At 64.9% G+C, this 18,593-nt stretch overlaps 1 protein-coding gene across 2 annotated transcripts; it reads right to left on the reverse strand.

The window, feature by feature from the left end:
* Positions 1–962: 962 nt before the first annotated feature.
* On the reverse strand, positions 963–17,986 carry TSC22D3 (TSC22 domain family member 3). 2 transcript variants are annotated; one of them, XM_075054421.1, is made up of 3 exons: positions 17,508–17,986; positions 2,856–2,907; positions 963–2,258 (listed from the first exon to the last, which is right to left on the reverse strand). In XM_075054421.1, exons 1-3 carry the CDS (start codon positions 17,828–17,830, stop codon positions 2,013–2,015), a joined length of 621 nt encoding a protein of 206 aa, XP_074910522.1. In that variant the 5' UTR covers positions 17,831–17,986; the 3' UTR covers positions 963–2,012. The 2 variants fall into 2 exon arrangements, with proteins under 2 accessions (XP_074910522.1, XP_074910521.1); XM_075054420.1 differs by lacking the exon at positions 17,508–17,986 and adding an exon at positions 3,221–3,425.
* Positions 17,987–18,593: the final 607 nt, after the last annotated feature.

An 18,593-nucleotide genomic window follows, 5' to 3' on the forward strand; every position in this document is an offset into this window, starting at 1 on the left:
TCACACAGAGCTGGGGCTGAGTCGCCGTCATTACAGCAGAGACCTAAAGCAGCACAAAGCAGTGCTGCCAGCAGCACAGGGTACGGCCACCAACCAGCTATCCGGGGCCTGGGGCACTGCTGGCCACCTTCACGGGGCTGGTGATGTCTCCAGCTAGCTGAGGAGTTGTGTCCAGGGTTTAAAAACCCAAGGGAGGATACTGCACCTAGCTTCAAACATCCTGCCAGCCTGAGGCTCTGCTGACATACCTCCTGGCTCTCCTGGTACCCACCAGCCTTCAACCCTCACCCAAATGTCATAGCCACGCAGCATCCCCAGAGATGGAGTTGTTGGGTTTTTTTTTTGTTGTTGTTGGTCCCCCCACCCCATGGGGTTGAATCCAAGGCTGGCTGTACCATAGGATAGGGTTGGAGCACCCTTAGCCTCCATCCAGCATGGTTCAATCCAGCTGACCCCTCCTCTGACCCTCACACGCTATTTCAAGACAGTTCAAGGAAAAAAAAACAAAAACGATGATGTCTCTGAGAAGCAACAGAACAAAACCACCAGAGGAAGAGCAGAACTGGGCTGGGGTCCATACAGCCCTGCACAGCCTGAGAAGAGCCTTCTCCCCGCTTGCCCCCCTCCAGCCTGGCCTGCACACCCCCCTGGTCACAGGCATGACACAGAGGACAAAGACCTGTAGGTTCAGGGCACCTTTCCTACTGTGCACCCAGCCCCAGGAAGGGGGTGCCTGCTCACATCTCCAAAATCTCAACTTGGCTTAACCAGGGTGGTTTAGGGGGCGACTGACCCCCTCCCCAAAAGGAAGGGAGCTGCCAGGTTTTCTCAGCTGGGGAGCAGCACCAGCCCAGCCCCCAGCAAGTTGGCAGCACAGTATCCTCACCAGTCCCATCCCAGCACACCCCAGCACCCCAACACCTCACCCTTCCCAGCCACAGACACACAGCTTGGGGTGCACATTTATATAAAAAGTAGAGTTTATTGCCATTTCTACCTAGATTTACACAACTGTGTCACCGCTTCCGACGTCAAAAGGGACGTCCCGTCACTTCCCAGAGAGCTGGCCAGGGAAGGTGGGGAGCCCAGGAGCACAGGCTGGCTCCCCCCAACCCAGCGGGCTGGACCACAGCCCCTGTCATGGCTCTGCCCAGCGGTCAGTCCAGATCCTCCCAGCACTGTTGCATGGCTCTGTCACGGTGTATGCCAGAGAGGGGTGAATCCGTCCCCCTCCTTCGTGCCGCTCACAGTGCTGGCCACCCAGTTACAGCCGTTAGCCATTCCAGTCTTGCCTCGAATCCCCCAGCTGTACAGAGATGGGCATGGCTGGCCCAGAGCAGGGCACCCCACAGCCTTGTGGGCACTGCTCATGTGTGTGTTTATACATAGATACAGCTACAGAAGATGCCCAAACTAATAAAACAAGCTTTTTTTTTCATTGTAATCCCCACACTGATGTGCGTACAGCCATGCACTACACCGCAACTGCCACCACCGGTGCTGCTCAGAGTCAGGTTTGGGTTCGAGCACACTCCTGGGTGGCTAGCGGGACAAATCTGCATCGCTCACTAAACAACGGTCTTCCTCCAACGTCAGGCTTTGCCAGAAAGAGACACCCCCCCCGCACAGTGCAGCAAAGGCACAGGACTCGGCGTGCGCTCCTCCAACCGTGGATTCCCATTAAAGTGCCAAAGGCCACCTGGCACTGCCAGGGTGTTGCAGATGCCCAGGTTTCAGCAGAGCCCGGGATGGGCAGGCCACAGATTTACTCCTGGCACACGGCGGGTGGTTGGATGGGGAGTGGTCAGCTGCCCGCATCTCCCTCGCAGAAGAGCATCCTCGTGCAGGAGACAGCCACTGGCTCTGCTGGCTGGCCAGGTTTGCCCGGGGGGAGGCACGGCTCAGCGCCGGGGTCTGGCAGTCCTTCGTGTGAGATGAAGGCGGAAACAATTTTGCAGGAGATTAAGTAGAAAGAGTTCTGTGGCTCTGCCCACCCCGAGGACAGAGCCACCTTACACCGCAGAGCCCCCTGAGTGCTGGGCTGGGGCAGCTGCCCCAGGGCTCTGCTCCTCCGCGCACAGGACCTCTGCAGGGAGCCGGGACTGGAACTTCTCCAGCTGCTCAGGGCTGGCGAGGGTCTTCAGGAGGCTGTTTTCACGCTCCAGCTGGGAGTTTTTCTCCAACAGTTCTTTGATTTGCTCTTTCAGGACCTCCACCTCCTCTCGCACTGCATACATCAGGTGATTTTTCACAAGATCCTGCAAAAGGCCCATTGAAGAGACTGATCACTCAACAGTTACACCCTGGGGGTTGCTCCCACCCTGCCCGGCAAAGCTCTGCCCCCAGCCACCCGCCAAGTGCCACAAAGGCTTTTCCCAAAGGCCTCCCCTCCCCACACCACCCTTGGCACCCTGGCCAGGGCTCCATGCTCACCCAGTGTAGCCCCCCTAGGCCAGCACCCGCAGCATCCCTCAGGTCCCCAATCTCCCAGGTCTCGCTGCCTCCGGAGGCACTCTCCAACGCCCGTCCCCCCCCCCCCGGGGGTCTGGCAGGCTGCAGTTCCCCACCACCCATGCGACCTGGCTTGGTCACCCCCCCATCCCCCGAGGGTCCTTCCCAGGTTCCCCCCTCGGCAGACTCCCTGCGCACTGCGGCGCTGCCGGAGCCAATGAGCTCAGCCAGCTGCGGCGGGCAGACAAAGGAGCTGCTCTGTTCCGCAACGGGCTGGAGAGCGGGGACCCCCCGCTCCGGGCTCAGCACCCACCCGGCGAGTGGGGAGCCCCCCCCAAGCAAAAGCACCCAGGGAGGAGTCACGGAGCAAGGTCCGCGGCGGGGGGAGCGGCACTGCGGCTCACCATTGCCTGCTCGATCTTATTGTCGATGGCCACCACGCTGGCTCCGGAGGCGCTGGAAGAGAGCGGAGAGGCTGGGCGTTAGCAGCGAGCCCCCGGGCACCCCCTCCCCGGGGAATTCACGCACCGGGACACCCCCTACCCCGGGCCGCAATGCAGCGGGGCTTCCCCCTTCACCAGGGATCAATGCATCAGTCCCCCGTCCCCCCCCGCCCCACAGGAACAATGCACCTGCCCCCCCCCCCCCGGCTCCGCAGGGGCAATGCAGCGGGTTCTCCCGGGGCAGCGAGACGCCCCTTCACCCGGGACAACGGGCCACGGCGGAAAACGGCGGGGCGGACCGCGGCCGGTACCGGGGCTGCCCCTACCTGTTGTCGAGCTTCACGGAGACCACGTCCCCCCCCAGCAGGGAGGAGAAAAAGGAGATGGAGAAGTTGTGGAGCTGGTAGACAGCCACCTCCATGGGGGACTGGTACATGCCGGTGCTCATGGTTGCGGAGAGCGTCGCAAGCAGACGAGCGAGAGCTGAACGCACTGCGGCTCCCCCCGCGCCGCCCCCGCTTATATGGGCGGTGTCCGCCCCGTCGGGCGGGGCCAGCGCGGCCGGGCCGGCCCCGCGTCCCGCAACGCCGCGCCCGGGGCTGCTCCGGGTGCTCCAGCACCCCTTCCCCCGGCACGGCCCCCTCGCACCCCGGCACGGCACCTCCGCGGCTCCCCAGCTGCCCCCCAGCACAGCACGGCCCCTTCCCAGTCCAGAACCCCTGCCCCCCAGCGCCGTGTCCTCGCGACTCTGCACTCCGAATCCGGACACCCACGCCTGCACCCCTCGTCTTCTGCAACAAGAGTCTTGGCACCCCATCCCTCCTCGGCACCCCATCCCTCCTCGGCACCCCATCCCTCCTCAGCACCCCATCCCTCCTCGGCACCCCATCCCTCCACATTCCTCCGCAGGCCTCAGCACTCCCTTTCTGTGCTCCCCACGTACAACCGGGACGGGGGTTCAGCTGAGGGGGGACGACACACACCTGCTTGGGGCACTGGGAAAAGGAGGAAACCTGCTTTGCATTTGGGGGGTGCACGCCTGCAGGTCTCCCCGCACAGCAGGGCCCGCCGCGGCTGCAAAGGCGGAGGGGGGGGGGGTGGCAGAAGGAAAAGGGGCGGCCACGGGCGTGCAAAGCAAAACCGGGAGTGCAAGCCAGAAACGGGAGTGGAAAAACAACACGGGCGCGCAAAACGAGACCCGGAGTGCAAAACAAAACCGGACCGCAAAACAAAAACGGGAGTGGAAAAACAACACGGGCGTGCAAAACAAACCCCGGGCTGCAAAACAAGACCGGGGCCAGCCGCCGGCCCCGCCCCGCCCTTGCATAACCCTCACCGGACCGCGCTCCGCCCGGGGGGGGCCGCCGCCCCGCGGCCAGGGCCGGCACTGCAGCGGGGCCGGGAACGGGAACGGGTGCCCCCCCCAGCTGCGCGCGGAGGGAGGCTGGGGCGCCCGGGGCTGCTGGGGGGGGGGCGCACAGCCGGGGGGCCGGGTGTGCGCTGTGTTTGCGTGTGCACACGCGTGTGCAAGCACCGGGGTCACGCCGGGTCTGCCACCGCACCCGCAGAGCGACTTGCACATAGAGCGAGCGCGTCTCCTCCGTGGGGCGCAGGCAAGATTCCGCCCCCCCCCCCCCCAAAACACACCTAGCAACGTGGCGGGGCTGGGGCTGGCATTGCCCACCGTGGGTGCTGCTCCCCCTGCGCTCGGCCGCCCTGCCAGCTCCAGGGCTTATCTCTGCCCTCTGGACCTGCACCGGGTGGGACTTCGCTCAGCACCCGGGCGGTCACCCTGCTGCGCCCCGCTGCCGCCCGCTGCCGCTGACCCCGTGGGGCTCATCCTTTGCAAGCCAGGGCAGGGGCTGATGCTGAACGAGACCCTGGCAGGGAGCCCGCGCCACGGCGCAGTGTCTGAGAAAGCATTTAGTGCTGGCAGGGGCACCTGCACCCGAGATGCTGCAGAGGACCCCAAATCCCCTGATCCAGGGAGTGCTGAAGGTGCCCAGCACCTGGCTGGTGGGTGCCAACGTGGGAAGTGGCCCAAGGAGCCCCAACCAGCGGGTGTGCTGCCATGCCCCTTCCTCAGGGAGAGGGCTGAGGGTGGGCAGAGGTGTATTTCCCCATCAGAAAGGGAAACTGAGGCACAGTGCAGCACGGCTGCTGCCCAGAGCAAGGCCCTGCCAACTTGTTCCCCAGCAAATTGCACCCCCGCCTCCCAGGGCAGGATGAGGACCACGGTGTCCTGAGCAGCAAAGGGCATGGGCACCCTGTGTGGGCACGTGTGGCACCCATTCGTCCCTCCATCTGGGGGGGGGGGATGATGCACCCCCCCCCCCCCCATACCAGCACCAGCCTGGCCCATGCAAAGCTGCTGGGCAGGGCTGAGCAGGGGGCTGGCTCTGCAGAGAGCGAGCAGAGGCTTGTCCCCCCCAGCCCCGGGGCTGGCACATGTCCCCCCACCCTGCCCATGGCCAGGCCCTACTCACCAGTCCCTCCTCCTGAAGAGGCTCGGGGAGTATGGCGGCTGGAAGGCCATGCCAGCGCCTGAGACCCCGCTCTGGCCCCTCTGCTCCCCGGCGGCAGCCCAGCGCCCCAGCAGCGATGCCGGTTCTGCCCGCAGACGCGTCCCCCCGGCCTGCCGGGTGGCAGGGAGAGCCTGGGTGCCGGCCGCATCCCAGGGCAGCGGGCACGGGGTAAACACGTCGGGTAGATGACCTCAGCCACGCTCAATTGGCCCTTTCAGGGGCCAGCGGGTCAGCGTGCCACCCCGAGCCGCCCGGGTGCCGAGCGGGGAGCGGGTGGCTGCCCCCCTCCGCGGGTAGATGAAAGGCGCTCTGTGTGCGCTTGTCCCCAGGGTGGCTGGTGGTGGGCAGGGTGGCAGCCCCCGTGACATGGGGCACAGCTCTGTCCCCTAGGCCAGGAGAAGCCCAGGCCACCCACACTGGGGGTCCCGTGACTCGGTTTCCCTCTGCAGCTCAGGGAAGGTGCCCATCTCACTATGGAGACAGCAGGGGAGAAGGAGAGAGGCATTTTCTCTCCCGTGGTTGGGCACATCACTGGTTGCGCCACCTTCTTTCTCCTGCAGAGAGGTGGGCAGCAGCAGGGAGATAGGGTGGGCAGACCCCAGCCTGCCCCTAGCCCTGGCAGCCGTGCCTCGGTTTCCCCACCTCCTCATCTCCTGTGCTACTGCACCCCCAGACCTGGCGCTGCCACCTTCCCAAAGGAAAGCCCTAAATTATTAGTGCCAGGGACCATGGGCTCCAGGACGGACGGACCAGAGCCTGGCTCGTGGCTTTTGCCCCACGGCTCTGGGGTCCCAGGCCCTGCCCGGCCCCTTCCCGACACAGCGCTTGAGCACCAAGAGCTGGCGAAAAGCCGGCGATTTCCGTGGCTGCTGGAGTGAAGTGGGGAAGCGCAGTGGCGTAGCGCTTTGGGAGGAAATCGCTTCAGCTCTGCCACCTCCAATATTTTTCCCATGGAGCTGGGACTATGGCAAAAATAAACAAAAGTAAGTCGCTGACTTTCCTGCCGCCCCTCCTGGGGTCTTTCCCAGCCCTGCACAGCCCTGACCAGAGCCATCACTGCTTGGGGCATGGGCTCCCCAGCTGTGAGGCTTGGAAGGATGCTGCCCTCCTCCATGAGACCCTCAGGGGAGGGATGCTTTTTAGGGATGGAAGTGCAGAAGGCTCTTCTTTCTCTTTCCTTCCTGGCACTTAATTAATGAGGAATCCCAAGGCAGCCTGCCTGGCCGGGGACAGGTCACATTGGGCATGGGGGCTGCCTCCTCTCCCTGGCACAGCCTCAGCAGGGATGCAGCCCACCCCCCTGCAGCCCCTCGCCCACACACCCACTCGGGGGACATGACTTCTGCTGCAGACACCCCTGGACGTGTTGCCGGGTGCACACAAACATGGGCACACTTTGCAACCCATACATTCACGCACACACGTGCAAGTCCCGCGTCCACGTGCACATGCACATGCACGCCCTGCAGACACAGGCACACCCACACAGACATGCCCAGCCCCTTTGCATGCACATGTGCATTTTCTAGCCCACATGGGCCTGCATGCTGCACACAGGTGCGCACCCTGCATGCACATGCATATGCGTGCATCCTGCACGCACACACGCTTCTGCATGCACACCCTACAAACACGTCCCCCCTGCGTGCATGCCGATGCATCCTGCACGTGCACTGCAAATACCTCACCCCCCCCACGCACACGTTGCCCTGACTCACGGCTGACGCAGACGTACACCCGTGCATGCACACATGGTGTCGGCAGCGCGGTGCGGGGGCAGCTCAGCTGTCCCCTTGTGCAGGGGGGAGGCACCCCCTGCCCATGGGCTGGCCCCACTGCAGCCCAGCTGGCATCTCAGAGGTGGGAGCAGCAGCTCGCAGCTCTCTGCTGGACCCCTGGTTCGGGCTCGGCTCTCATCTGGATGGGAGCCCCCGTGGGCTGTCCAAACGCCTCCCACAGCAGCAGAGTCCTGCGTGGGGTTCCAGCTGTGCCCTGAGCGGCGGGGGGCCCTTTCCCAGCCCCCCGTGGCCCCGGCAGACGGCCTTGCTGGGCTGCTGGCCCCGCTCCAGCAGGGCTGCTGGGATCTGCTTCCTCTCCCACCGCCCCGTGCCCCGCTCCTGGTCCTCTGGGGCCTGGCGGCAGCCGAACAGGGTGGTCAGCGTCCCCCCTTGCTCTTCCTACACAGCAGGGGGCCATGGACTCGCTGCTACCCTATGGCATCAGAGGCCATGGTGAGGGACGCCTTGGAGCAGGCTGGGCGAGAGGGGCCAGTGGTGCGAGCTGCCTCCCCAGGGCAGCAGCACGGCAGCTCTTGCCTCATGTGTGCAGCCTTGGGAGGTTCATCAGGCAGGGCCCCGGCTCGTGCCTGTGGTTATTTTGGGAACAATAACGGCAGCCATGATACAGTGTAATTGTGACACTAATTGTTGTGCTTTCTGGGGGGAAAAAAACCCCGCGGCTGTCATCAAGCAGCTAGGAGAGGTGGTGACACTAGCCGTTGGCTGGTGTCACTGCCAGCAATGGCCCTGCAGGATACCCCAAAGCTGCTAGCAACCCCTCAGCCAGCCCACACACGGCCTGTGCCCTAGCCTGGGAGATGCCAGCCCCGATCACCAGGTGACATTTAGCGACGACCCCCTCCACTGCAACAGGACACGGAGGCATGAACGCAGCTGGGCTGCAGCCCCCGCAGGGCTAAGCCTGGCTGGAGCAAGGGATGACACGGAGCAGAATGATGGGATCATCTCCCTCGCCTCCTGGCACCCCACACCTGCACTGTGTTGTGGGTCAGGGGACACAGCCCCGTCCCCACGGCCCCAGGGACGAGACGTGCTATTGCGCTGAGCCTCCTGCATTGAACTCGTGCCAGGCACTGCGGTGCCACATGCCAAAGGATGCCCGTGCCCTGTCAGCTGCTGGTGGGAGCTGGAGGAATGGCCTGTGCTGCCGGAGCAGTGCTGGCTCCTCAGCCTCCACTCTCCCCCAGCTCCAGGCCGTTCTCGCTGCTCTGTGGCAGTGTTCCTGGCTTGCTCTCTCCCAAGGACTCAGCTCAATGGGAGGAAGGCCCTTCAGAGGGTCTGAGGCGTGGGAAATGTTTATTGCCTGGCCTTAGAGACACTGGAGAGCAACACGGGAAAGGCGCAGAGCCAAAGCTGCCCAGGCTGCTCCACAGAGCCAGATCTCCAGCTCAAAGGGTCAGAGCAGAGGGGGAGAGGAAAAGCCACTGCTTGCAAACACGCAGCTAAGAAAACTCTGCCTTTCACAGCCTGAAATCCTGCAGCTGTGGCTGTGCCAGCCAAGGGGACTGGGGATGCCGGCGCCAGGGCCAGCCGTGCCCATCAGGAGCTGAAGGAGGGGTGGCCAGGGACATTGGTGACTGCTGGGGCTTGTGAGAGCCCATGGTGGGAAGGACTGGGTGTGGGACAGGTCTGCGGAGCCCCCAGTCTTGCCCCACAGCCCTATCCTGGTGCTGGAGAGGTAGAGGTAATGTCAGGGGGCTGCCCGCAAGCACGCAGGAAGCTGCGTCACCTGCTGTCCCACTCCGCAGTCTCACTCGCAGCATCCCAAACTGCGCCTGCCTGCCTTGCAGCACAGGAGCACGCCAGTGAGGCTGCTGGAGCACACCAGTTGGCCAGCTCTTGGTTTCCTCATCCTGAAGATGTCCTGGCCGAGCTGTTTACTGCAGACTTGGCACTAGCCCTGGCTCAGCCGGTGCCTTCCAGGGGCTGCGTGGGACCTGTGGCAGCCCCACGCATCCAGGAGCCCTGTGACACGGGGACCTGGTTCATGCCCATCAGAGCCTTGGAGTGCTCATAAATCCCTCAACCCAGGGCACATGCTGCTCCAGAGCAGAGGGCAACCCCTCCCAGGTACATCTGTAAGTGCCTGGGCAGGTATGCAAGCCCCTGCCTGCAGAGCCAGTGCTGCCGGCCTGGCTAGACCTAGTCCCAGTCCCAGGGGACACCAGAACAACGGGGAGAGCTGCGCAGGGCAGTCAAGGCCTTTGCAATGCCGGGGAAGCTCAGGGAGGGTTTGCAATCGGGGAAGGCCGATGGGGAACCTGTCCTCCCCTCCCTTCACCACCGACCGACGAAAGCAGAGCAAGCTCCTGCGGGTGGGGGACAGGGCTAAGGTTAACCCCTCTGCTGGGCAGCAGGGCACAGGCAGGGATTGCGGCGCGGGGACTCCTCCAACCTGTTGGGCTGGAGGCACTGTGGGGCGGGAGGAGGGAGCCCTGGCAGGCTCCCATGTCCAGCTGTTGGGCTGCCTGCTTCCTCTGATAAAGGTACTTGGCTGTACTCCCAGTTCTGTTTTTTCTGGCATGCGAGCGCACACCCCAGAGCCGGCCTGCTGAGAGCTGCAATTTTTCTTTCTTTAACTTTGTCACCGGCCCCCATTCTTCCTCCCGTGCCCCCCAGCCAGTGCACCCCAGCAGCAGCTGCCCCCCAGCAGTGGTGTCAGGAGGGGAGGTCAGAGACGACCCGGCTCCGGCAGACCTCTCCCCGCGGTACTGTACATCGGAAGCCCCCAAAGCCACGGCTTCCCCAGGCATGCTGGGGTAGGAGGGGAAGAGGAAAAAGGGCTGATCTGCTTATTAGCAGCCCTGGACCATGCTGCCCAACCTCCTGCCTTGCCTGCGTTTGTCAACACCAGCCCCACGCTGCTGCCTGCACAGCTCGGGCCGCCCCAGCGGGCGCCCCGCCAGGGGCCGTGCCGCAAACCTCAACACCCCGCTGCTCCCCTGCTCACACCCGGCCCGTGCAGGGTCCCACAACCGCAGCGTGCCGGGGGGGTAGGCTGTCAGGTATGGCACAGCCCAGCAAAAACCCTGTAGTGTTCCCACTAGCATCGTGCCTGGCTGCGGGGCTGGGGGGGAGCGAGCGCAGCCAGCCCCTGGCCACGCTCCCTGCTGCCTGTGGGTCAGGGATGCCCAGCCCCAGGCAGAATGGGCGGACGGAACCCTCAGCAGAGTTCTCGTCCACAAATCTGTCCGCAGAGCAAGCATTTCACACCCACGGGCCCCGTGGGGTGGAGTCCCGTAGCTGAACTCCGTGTTACCTCCCTTGGTTAGCCGTGCCCTGCCCCGCGGGTCTCCTGCCAGCCCAGGCTGTAAACTTCGGGCCTGTCCTCATTTCGTAGCCCACTGTATCATCTTGGACGGTCTCAGCTGGATCACCCCCAGATCCTGGCTGCCCTTCTCTGGTCCGGTGTCAGGGAACCAGGGCCAGAACGGAGGCGGCCGTGATGCTGAAGGGACCCCCTGCAGCACCAGGGCCATGCAGTGCCCTCGAACCCCAGAGCGTGCAGCGGGCAGGGGGCTGCCAGCCTGGGCTCTTCCCTCCCCTCGCCCCTCGCTGGCGCAGAGCTGGCTTTTCTGGAGATCCCCAGCCCAAGAGAGGAACCCCAAGGCAGGGCCTCTGGCATCTGCCGAAAGAAATCCCAGGCCAGTTTTCAGGCAGGGGCGGGCGCTCCGGAGCCACGCTCGGCGCTGGCAGCTGCTGCCCTGCGGCGTGCGGGAGCGCCTGGCTCGCTAATTGGAAGGCAGCTCTTATATAATGAGAGGACAGAGGCCGGGAAGCTGCGAGAGAGCAGCGCATCGGCACCCCGTGCGACCGAAAGCTGCTCTTCCAGCCCAGACTAACCCACGTTCAAGGAAACCCTTGAATCCTGCACCTTCCCCTTTCAAAGGTGCCTGAGCTTTGCATTCTCCTGCCTGGCCCGATGGGGATGCTCGGGGGGAGCACCAGCAGCCCCTCAATGCCCCTTCCCCAGGGTCAAACCGGGTGGACCCAGTACAGGGGTGCGAAGCCAGGCCAGACGCAAGTCAGTGGGGATCAGAAGTGGGAGAGAAGCTGAGCTCTGCCGGCGTGTGAGCCAGCCACCCCGCAGGAGGTCAGGCAAGGACGCACGCTGGGGCTGCACAGTTTCAGCGGAGACGGTTATTAATACCCCGCCTGGCCTTTGCAAAGAATCCCGGGCATTTCAAACTGGGGACGCTTCGTTAAAACCCTTCCCTCGCTGACATTTCAGAACAATAACAACATGAAAGACAATAAGCTGCTGGCGGGACGCATACCTGCCACGCTGCCGTGGCTCTCCGTGTGCCCGGCCTTTGCTGCCAGCCGTCACCTGGCTCGTGCCAACCCTTGGGGACGACGTAAGACCATTCCCTGCCTCCAGACCACCTGGAGCAGTCCTGCTCTTGGCATGGGGGGATCGCTGGGATGGTTTCACTCGGGGCCAAGGGGATATCTTGTCCTGCCCTGTGGCATCGGCCACCGTGCTGCCCACCTGGGCAGGGCTGCCATCCCCAGGGCAGTTGCAGGCACGGGGTGGCGAGGACTGGATCACACCCTAACCCCAGGGCCAGGGGTCAGCAGGACAGGGAGGGGACCAGGGCTTCTGCTCTGCCACCGGAGTCATTCTGAAGCAAAAGTCCCTCAAATATATATATATATAACTCTAAGCACACAGACAGAGGATGACAAACTCCTGTCCCAAAGCCAGCAATGCACAGCACCTGGATAAATATAACTCAGAGCTCATCGGCAAAGCGTGGCTTCAGGACAGGTTGCAGCCTTTAACACCTCTCGAGCCCTCACCCCCCTGCCACACACCCTGAGGTATCCTCTGCCCTCTGCAAACGGGGTCTCAGTCACTTCCCAAGGGCAGGATCTGCCCGGACCCACTCTCCCCTTGACAGACGCCTTATGGTGCATATAGACAGCCTGCGGTCACATCCCCTGTGTGCACGGGCAGCTGCCAGTCTCTGCCAACACGTGCCCTGAACCCCTCAGTCCCACGCAGGTCACGGTGCTCCCCCAAAGTAAAGGGTCGGCTTTAACCCTCTCTGTGCTGGGAGGTGGCTGGGGAGGTGGTGTCGGGTCGCAGCACAGAGGAGCACGCCAGTGGCATGGCGTGCCCGCAAAGGCGTTGTCCACAGCACTGACATCTGTGCTGTGTGCCCGGTGGGAGCTGAGGTGGCAGCCGGGCTGTAAAAGGCTTCCCCTGTGTCTCAGCCCCAGCCGCAACTTACAGCCGAGCTCAGCGGTACCTGCCTCAGCACCATGCAGGATCAGGCCATGTACGTGTCACCAGAGAAGGGGGAAGCGTGATGCTGGCGCGGGGGGCATGATGCTGGGACCAGGGCAGAGCCCTGTAGCCTGCTCCAGCTCCAACCTCTTCCACACCTAAAGTTCAAAGCTTGAAATAAATCCCGCCAGCATTTTCCCCATGGGGCCGTGCTGCCCGTCCCTGCCTGTCCTTGGAACACCTACACCCTACCTGCTCGGAGCTGGGCGCGTGCCCTGGCAGACAGGCAGCGCCTGAGCGTCCGCAGGAGGATCTGAGGTGACAGGTTTCTGTTCAGCTGGTGTTGGCGTCACTAGACTTCGGCTCAGCTGTGCCAGGCCCCCGTGGCCAGGGGCAAATGGTTTCATCCTGAGGGGCTGGAGGGGCAGAGCAGGGCTCTCCTGTGCTCCAGGGCATGTTGGGGAATCTCCTTGCTGGAGGGAGCTGGGTCTCGCAGAAGCAGGCAAGGGACGGGAATGGTGCATGGTGCATGGTGCAGCACGTGCTGCCGCCAGCCCTGCCGAGCCGTGCTGAGCACAGTGTGCTGCAGCTGAGCCCAGTGCTGCTGGGCTTCCCCGGCCAGGAGCTCCTGCAAGCCTGACCTGCAGGGACATCGCCCCAAAGCCTGCTGGGTCATGGGGCAGGGGTCCCGGGGTGGTGGGATGCCCGTGATGGAAACCAAGGCAGGCACAGCAGACTGGCTGCCTGGCATCTTCCAGACGGTGGGAGGATTTGGGCACGCCAAGGCCAGCTGCTCCCTGGAGTGCAAGCTACTCTTGCTGCTAAAACAAAAGCTCCCCAGCATCTCAGCGGTCCGCAGCGCTCGGCAAACCATGCTACGAGACACGGGTCAGGCCACGTGCAGCTCTGTCCCACGAGAGCAAAGCAAACAAATACCCGGTGCACGGGTCCCAAGCGGGAAGGGTGGCTCTCACAGCCCCCTCCCCGGGCAGACCTGCCCCGCGGGGCCACGGAGGGCAGAGCGGCCGGCGGGACGGCTCTTCGGTCTCACACCCACACCTCTCTCACGGCCACACGTGCTCCTGCGCGCGGCCCCTCTCCCCGTCAATGCCTCCTTGTTGCTCCAGCCCACTCGGCCGGCAGGAATGCGCTCCCTGGCCCCGCCGCCCCGGGATGCCCTTTACGCCCTGGCTCCGTCTCCTCCTCCCGCATCACTGCTGCAAAGTGACACCCGATGGACGGGAACAAATGGTGCCGTGCCACAAATGCCACCCTGGCACCGCTGCCTGGGCAGCTCCTGCTCGCCGGCCTGACCTTATGGTGGGAAAGGTGGTGTTGCCCGGCTTCTCCCACCCTAATTCATCCTTCCCCCAGCCTCTCGGTGCAGCACAGCGCTCGCCTGCCTCCCTGCAATTCCCTTGGCTTGCCCAGGACCCAGGGGAAGGTGGCCCCCAGCCCCTTTCATGGGTCAGACCAAAGGGTGGGTCACTGCCCACCCTGTTCGGCAGAGCAGCAGCTCCCACAGTGCCTGGGAAGGGTCCGGATGGGCAGAGATGTCCCCTTGCTGCCCAGAGCAGGACAGGGCATGGACCGGCCAGGCTGCTGGATCTTATCCGGGAAAGGCTGGGCAAGGAGAGCTGGCATGGGCCGGTTGATGTGGGCGAGCAGGTTGGCACATATCTCCTCTTCCCACCCCAGAGCCAGGCGGGGCCCTGCTTGAATCACATGCCAGTATGCACCCGGGAGGGTGCTGCTCCCCCCCCCAGCAGTGCTGACCCCCTCCCACGCTGCCAGCTCCCCTCAGCCCTCCCCAGTCCCAGGAAAGGTGCCACACAGTCACGGGGCTGCTCTCCCTGGCCAACGTTTGGCCAGGCTCAGGCTCGCACCTGGGTCTTGGAGGAGCAATCCTGGGGTAACGCTGGCATCGTGGAGGGATGGCGGAGACCTTTCCGCCCACCGCACTGGCATGTGTGGGGAGGAGATGTGTCACCCAGCCAGCATGGTGGTAGCTGGCCTCCCTATACCTGGTGTTTCCATGTGAGCTTGGCCCCTTGGCACTGCCCAGGTCTCTTTGGAGAGCAGTTCATGATGCCCCATGTGAGGAGGACACAGAGGGGAGAAGCCCTTTTTGAATGGGATCCCACGCACTCCCTGAGCAGGAGGAGTCAGCCCTGTAGGCAACAGGTCCAGAGCATCCCTACCTTGTGCATCCCTCACAGCATCCCTGCAGTGAGCAAAGAGCATGGATAGACCGGCAGGGACCACCCAGCCAGGGGGAAACCCCCAGAGACAGGCTGGAAATGCTCAATGTAGGTTGTCCCAGACCCCCAGCACTGATCTGACTGGCTTGCAGAGCCCAAGGCTTGATTCAGCATGGGCTGAAGTGTCTCCAGCAGCCCCAGAGCCAGACTCAGACTCCAGATGCAGCTGCTTCGTCCTTCCATGCTGCGCTGGACTTCGGCCACGCACGAGCGCGTGCATCCACGCGACCTCCCCCTCCTCCCGTGCCAGCGTAGGAGGACATCACCTAAAACAATGGGCACAAACCTGCTTGGGTTCCCCAGTGCCAGCAGCAAGGGTGCCCTTATCAGGCCTGTTATCGGGGTGTTCCTCTGGCACCCACAATCCCCTGCTTTGTATGCTATCACCTCTTGGGTATCTTGGCTCATTCCCCAGGAGGAGAAAGTTCAGGCTGGAGCAAAACAACAGCAAACACAGGTGTGGGCACACCTGCCTCCAGTGCCCGGGGCTGTGCCCCCCAGCTCCCACAGGCTGTGCCACCCAGGGGCAAAGGGGGATCGCCCAAGCAGCCTCCAGACCAGGCTGGCAGCAGGATGCTTGGAAGCAGGCTGTGATGGAGGGACACTACAGCTTCGCACCACGCTATGGCACAGCCTGTCATAAAAGGGAATGCCCGGAGCTTCTTGGGACACCACAGACACCAGGACATGGAGGACAGGCTTGGGCCTTGCAGCGAGGGGCACAGATGGGGAGAAACCCCTGTCTCCTGGCACCTCCACTTGCTCCCCACCTCAGCAGAGCGGACCGATGCTGGTCGGGAGCACCGTGGGTCCTGCCCCAGCAGGGACGAGTTCAAAAGCAACAAGCTATGCCCACATCGCCCACGGGCACCGTCACTGCCTCTCCAGGAGAGCAGTCCGGATGCTTGACTCTGACGCCCAGCTCCGACAGCCCGCGCTGGGGACGGTGTGTCGCTTCCCCTCTCCACCCGTGATGCCAACTGGCTGCAGCCGCCCGGGGCGAAGGGAAATCTCTTGCTCCTGTTTCCCTCCCGGCTGGGTGGGTTCGCTGCTCGCCGTGCAGCTGGGAGCCCGGGCCGGGTGCCGGGTGCCTTGGCGGGCGTCCCAGCTCCTCCTTTCCCACCTGAGCGGCAGCTCGGCGTTATGTAAGTGCAGGAAGAGCGTCTCCGCCGAGGACGGCTCAGAAGGAGCAGCCTGCACAGCGTTAGACGCTGGCTGGGGCGAGGAGGCGTGCACGCACCGCCTGGGTGGCTCGCACGCGTGGGGCAGCCACGTGTGAGCCCACTCGCCTCCCCGCGCCGGGCGAGGAGGGCGAAGGGAGGCTCGCACGCCCCTGCACAGCCCAGGAGCACGCCTACAGGTGCATGTGCGTGCAAGAAGGGGAGGGGATGGCGAGGTGTCTGCAAACTTGCGGGTGCTGCTGCGTGCCCCACCTGCGCGCTACCCCACCCACGGCGAAGGAATGAGCCCCAGAGCCGCTGCCTGCCCTGCCAGTCACACAGATGCCTGCCACATAGGCACCGAGGGGCCACACGTGCCCTCAGCCCTGGGAGGGGAGGGATGCGTCCCACCTGCTGAAGCCACAGGCAGCTCTGGGGTGCTCTGGCAGCTCTGCGGCTCCCTGTGGCACCCCCTGGTCCAGCTCGGCTTTCCCAAGGCCGAGCTGGAGAGCCCCGGGCCTGCCAGCCCGCAGCACGGGCTGCTCCCTGTTCTCTCACCAGCTCTCCAGGCTGGCTGGGCACCAGGGCCAGCCCCATCGCAGAGCTGGAGGCACCGGTGCAGGACCTGAGACAGCTCTGTCCCCTCCCCGCCCCCGGGGTCCCCCTCATCAGGGCCGGGGACCCTGCGGGGTGGCAGCCCTCGGGACCCCCCGTTCAGTCTCCTCTGCCCACAGCGCCGGAGCAGGGGAGCAGGGAGGGACCCCACACTCCTGCCTTACCCGGCCTTGGCATAAAGCCCAGCCCTCTGGCAAGTGGACGGGGCCAGCCCTGACGCAGCGTGTCCCGCTGCTTGGGTGCAGGCAGCCCCGTCCCGGAGCAGCTCTAGCCGAGAGGGAGCAGCTCGGTCAGGGGCAGAGTCACTTTCCAGGGACGGGAAATACCACCCAGGCCAAATCTGTCTCCACTCAATTTACTCCAGGGAGAGACAGGAAAGCTGCTGAAAGAGCAGGACCTGGCAGCAGGACTCTCGGGCTCCCTACCCAGTTTCTCACTAACTGTAAAGGAGGCTTTTGAGGCAGCATGGCTGTTTCTCAAGTGACAGCTGCCCCTCTCCATGCAGGACTAAGAGGACAACGCCTGTTTGATGCTGGACACTGTCCATGCCCCTGCAGGCAATGTCTGCGTGGATAAGATGTAGCTAGGGAGATGAACGCAGAGTCCGGGGGCCAAGACACACAGCCGGAGACTGCTGTCACTGCCCGGACAGACACAGGGCACTAACAGGGGGGCACTGCTGGCCGTCACCAGGCAGAGCCACCTGGACCTGCACCCAGGGACTGGGCTGGCACCACCCATGGCGGGCAGACTGGGCTCCCTGCCACTGGGCTCCCTCCCAGGCTTATGCTTCTCCCCACCTAGAAATCCCCGCCGCTGCCACCCTACCCGGCTCCAGGGTCATACGGGTCCCCCCGCCCCAGGGTCATACGGGTCCCCCTGCCCCCCGCAGCCCAGGGGACTGCAGGCCCCACGTCTCGCCCCCACACTGCCAGCTCCCGAGCACGCTGCTGGCCCGGGTCCGGCTCCAGGGGCACCCGGCACACGGGCAGCCCCTCGGCATCCCTCGGTGACACCCACCTGTGGAAGAGCAGGAGGATGGAGAGCAGGGTCTGGTCGATGTTCCTGTTGCAGATGCCCTGGTTGAAGAGGTAGCAGGGGTCCCGCACGACGGGCTCCAGCGAGTCCTGGCGCATGATGGAGCTCAGCTTGTCGGTGTTGAGGTTCTTGCGGACCAGCTGCTCCTGCAGCTGCCGGAAGCTGCTGACGGTGGGGCTGCCCAGGTTGTTGTTCTCGCCCCCGGCCCCCTCCTCCAGCCCGCTCCGGTTGGCCAAGTCCAGGCAGCAGCTGCAGCAGTCCAGCCCCACGGGCGACCGGCACTCCTCCACGGGCGACGAGGACATCCCGGGATCCCCCCGCGCGTCGCCACGGCGGCGCAACCGGGGTCGCTCCCGGGGCCGCGGAGGGCGAGCGGCGGCAGGACGCGCCCGGCTGCCGAGCGCCGCGCACGCCCGCCCGCTCGCCCGCCCCGGCTCCGCCGCCCGCCCCGGCTCCGCCGCCCGCCCCGCCCGGCCGCCCGCCCCGGCTCCGCCGCCCGCCCCGGCGCCGCCGCGCTGATTGGTAACGGCGGCCCCGAGCGCACGGGCCGCCTGCGCCGCACCCCGCCCCGGGCACCCGCCCGCCCCCGGCCGGCCCTGCCCCCGGCACACCCCACGCGTGGGTGCCCGAGGGGCTTTCTGCTCCGCCCCCCCCGGGCCCCGGCAGCCCTGCGCCGGCCCTCCGGGGGGTGCGCGGCCCGCTCCCAGCCCGGCGGCTCGAGGTGGCCCGGGAGAGGGTGGCGGGGGGCGGCGAGGGGCCACGGTCCTTCCCTCCCGCGGCGGGGCCCCCCCCGGCCCGCTGTGTGCCTCCTGGCGGGGGAGCAGGGGGGGCTCGGGGAGGCTGGAGCGCGCCCGCCCGCGGCGCCGGCCCCCGGGGCTGCGGCAGGAGCACGCCACAAGCCCGTGTGGCTCCGGAGCAGAGGCAGAAGAGGGGGAAAAGAAGAAGAAAAGCCCCCGGGATGGCAGAAAAGCCTGGAGTGGCCCGGCACCACGGCTTCCACCGCGGAGCAAGAAGGAGGCACAGGTGGAACACGAGCGTGTAGAGCCAGGGCGGCCAAGGCCGCGGGGA

The sequence above is a fragment of the Buteo buteo genome, chromosome 22 (genome assembly GCF_964188355.1).
Source record: "Buteo buteo chromosome 22, bButBut1.hap1.1, whole genome shotgun sequence".
Lineage (NCBI taxonomy): Eukaryota > Metazoa > Chordata > Aves > Accipitriformes > Accipitridae > Buteo > Buteo buteo.

Excerpts from the sequence above, each read along its gene's own strand:
- TSC22D3 (XM_075054421.1), bottom strand. The coding sequence starts at position 17,830 with ATGTCCTCGTCGCCCGTGGAGGAGTGCCGGTCGCCCGTGGGGCTGGAC. Across the intron at positions 2,908-17,507 it reads ATCCTCCTGCTCTTCCACAG|CGCCTCCGGAGCCAGCGTGG; the intron begins GTGGGTGTCACC and ends GCTCTCTTCCAG. Across the intron at positions 2,259-2,855 it reads ATAAGATCGAGCAGGCAATG|GATCTTGTGAAAAATCACCT; the intron begins GTGAGCCGCAGT and ends GGCCTTTTGCAG.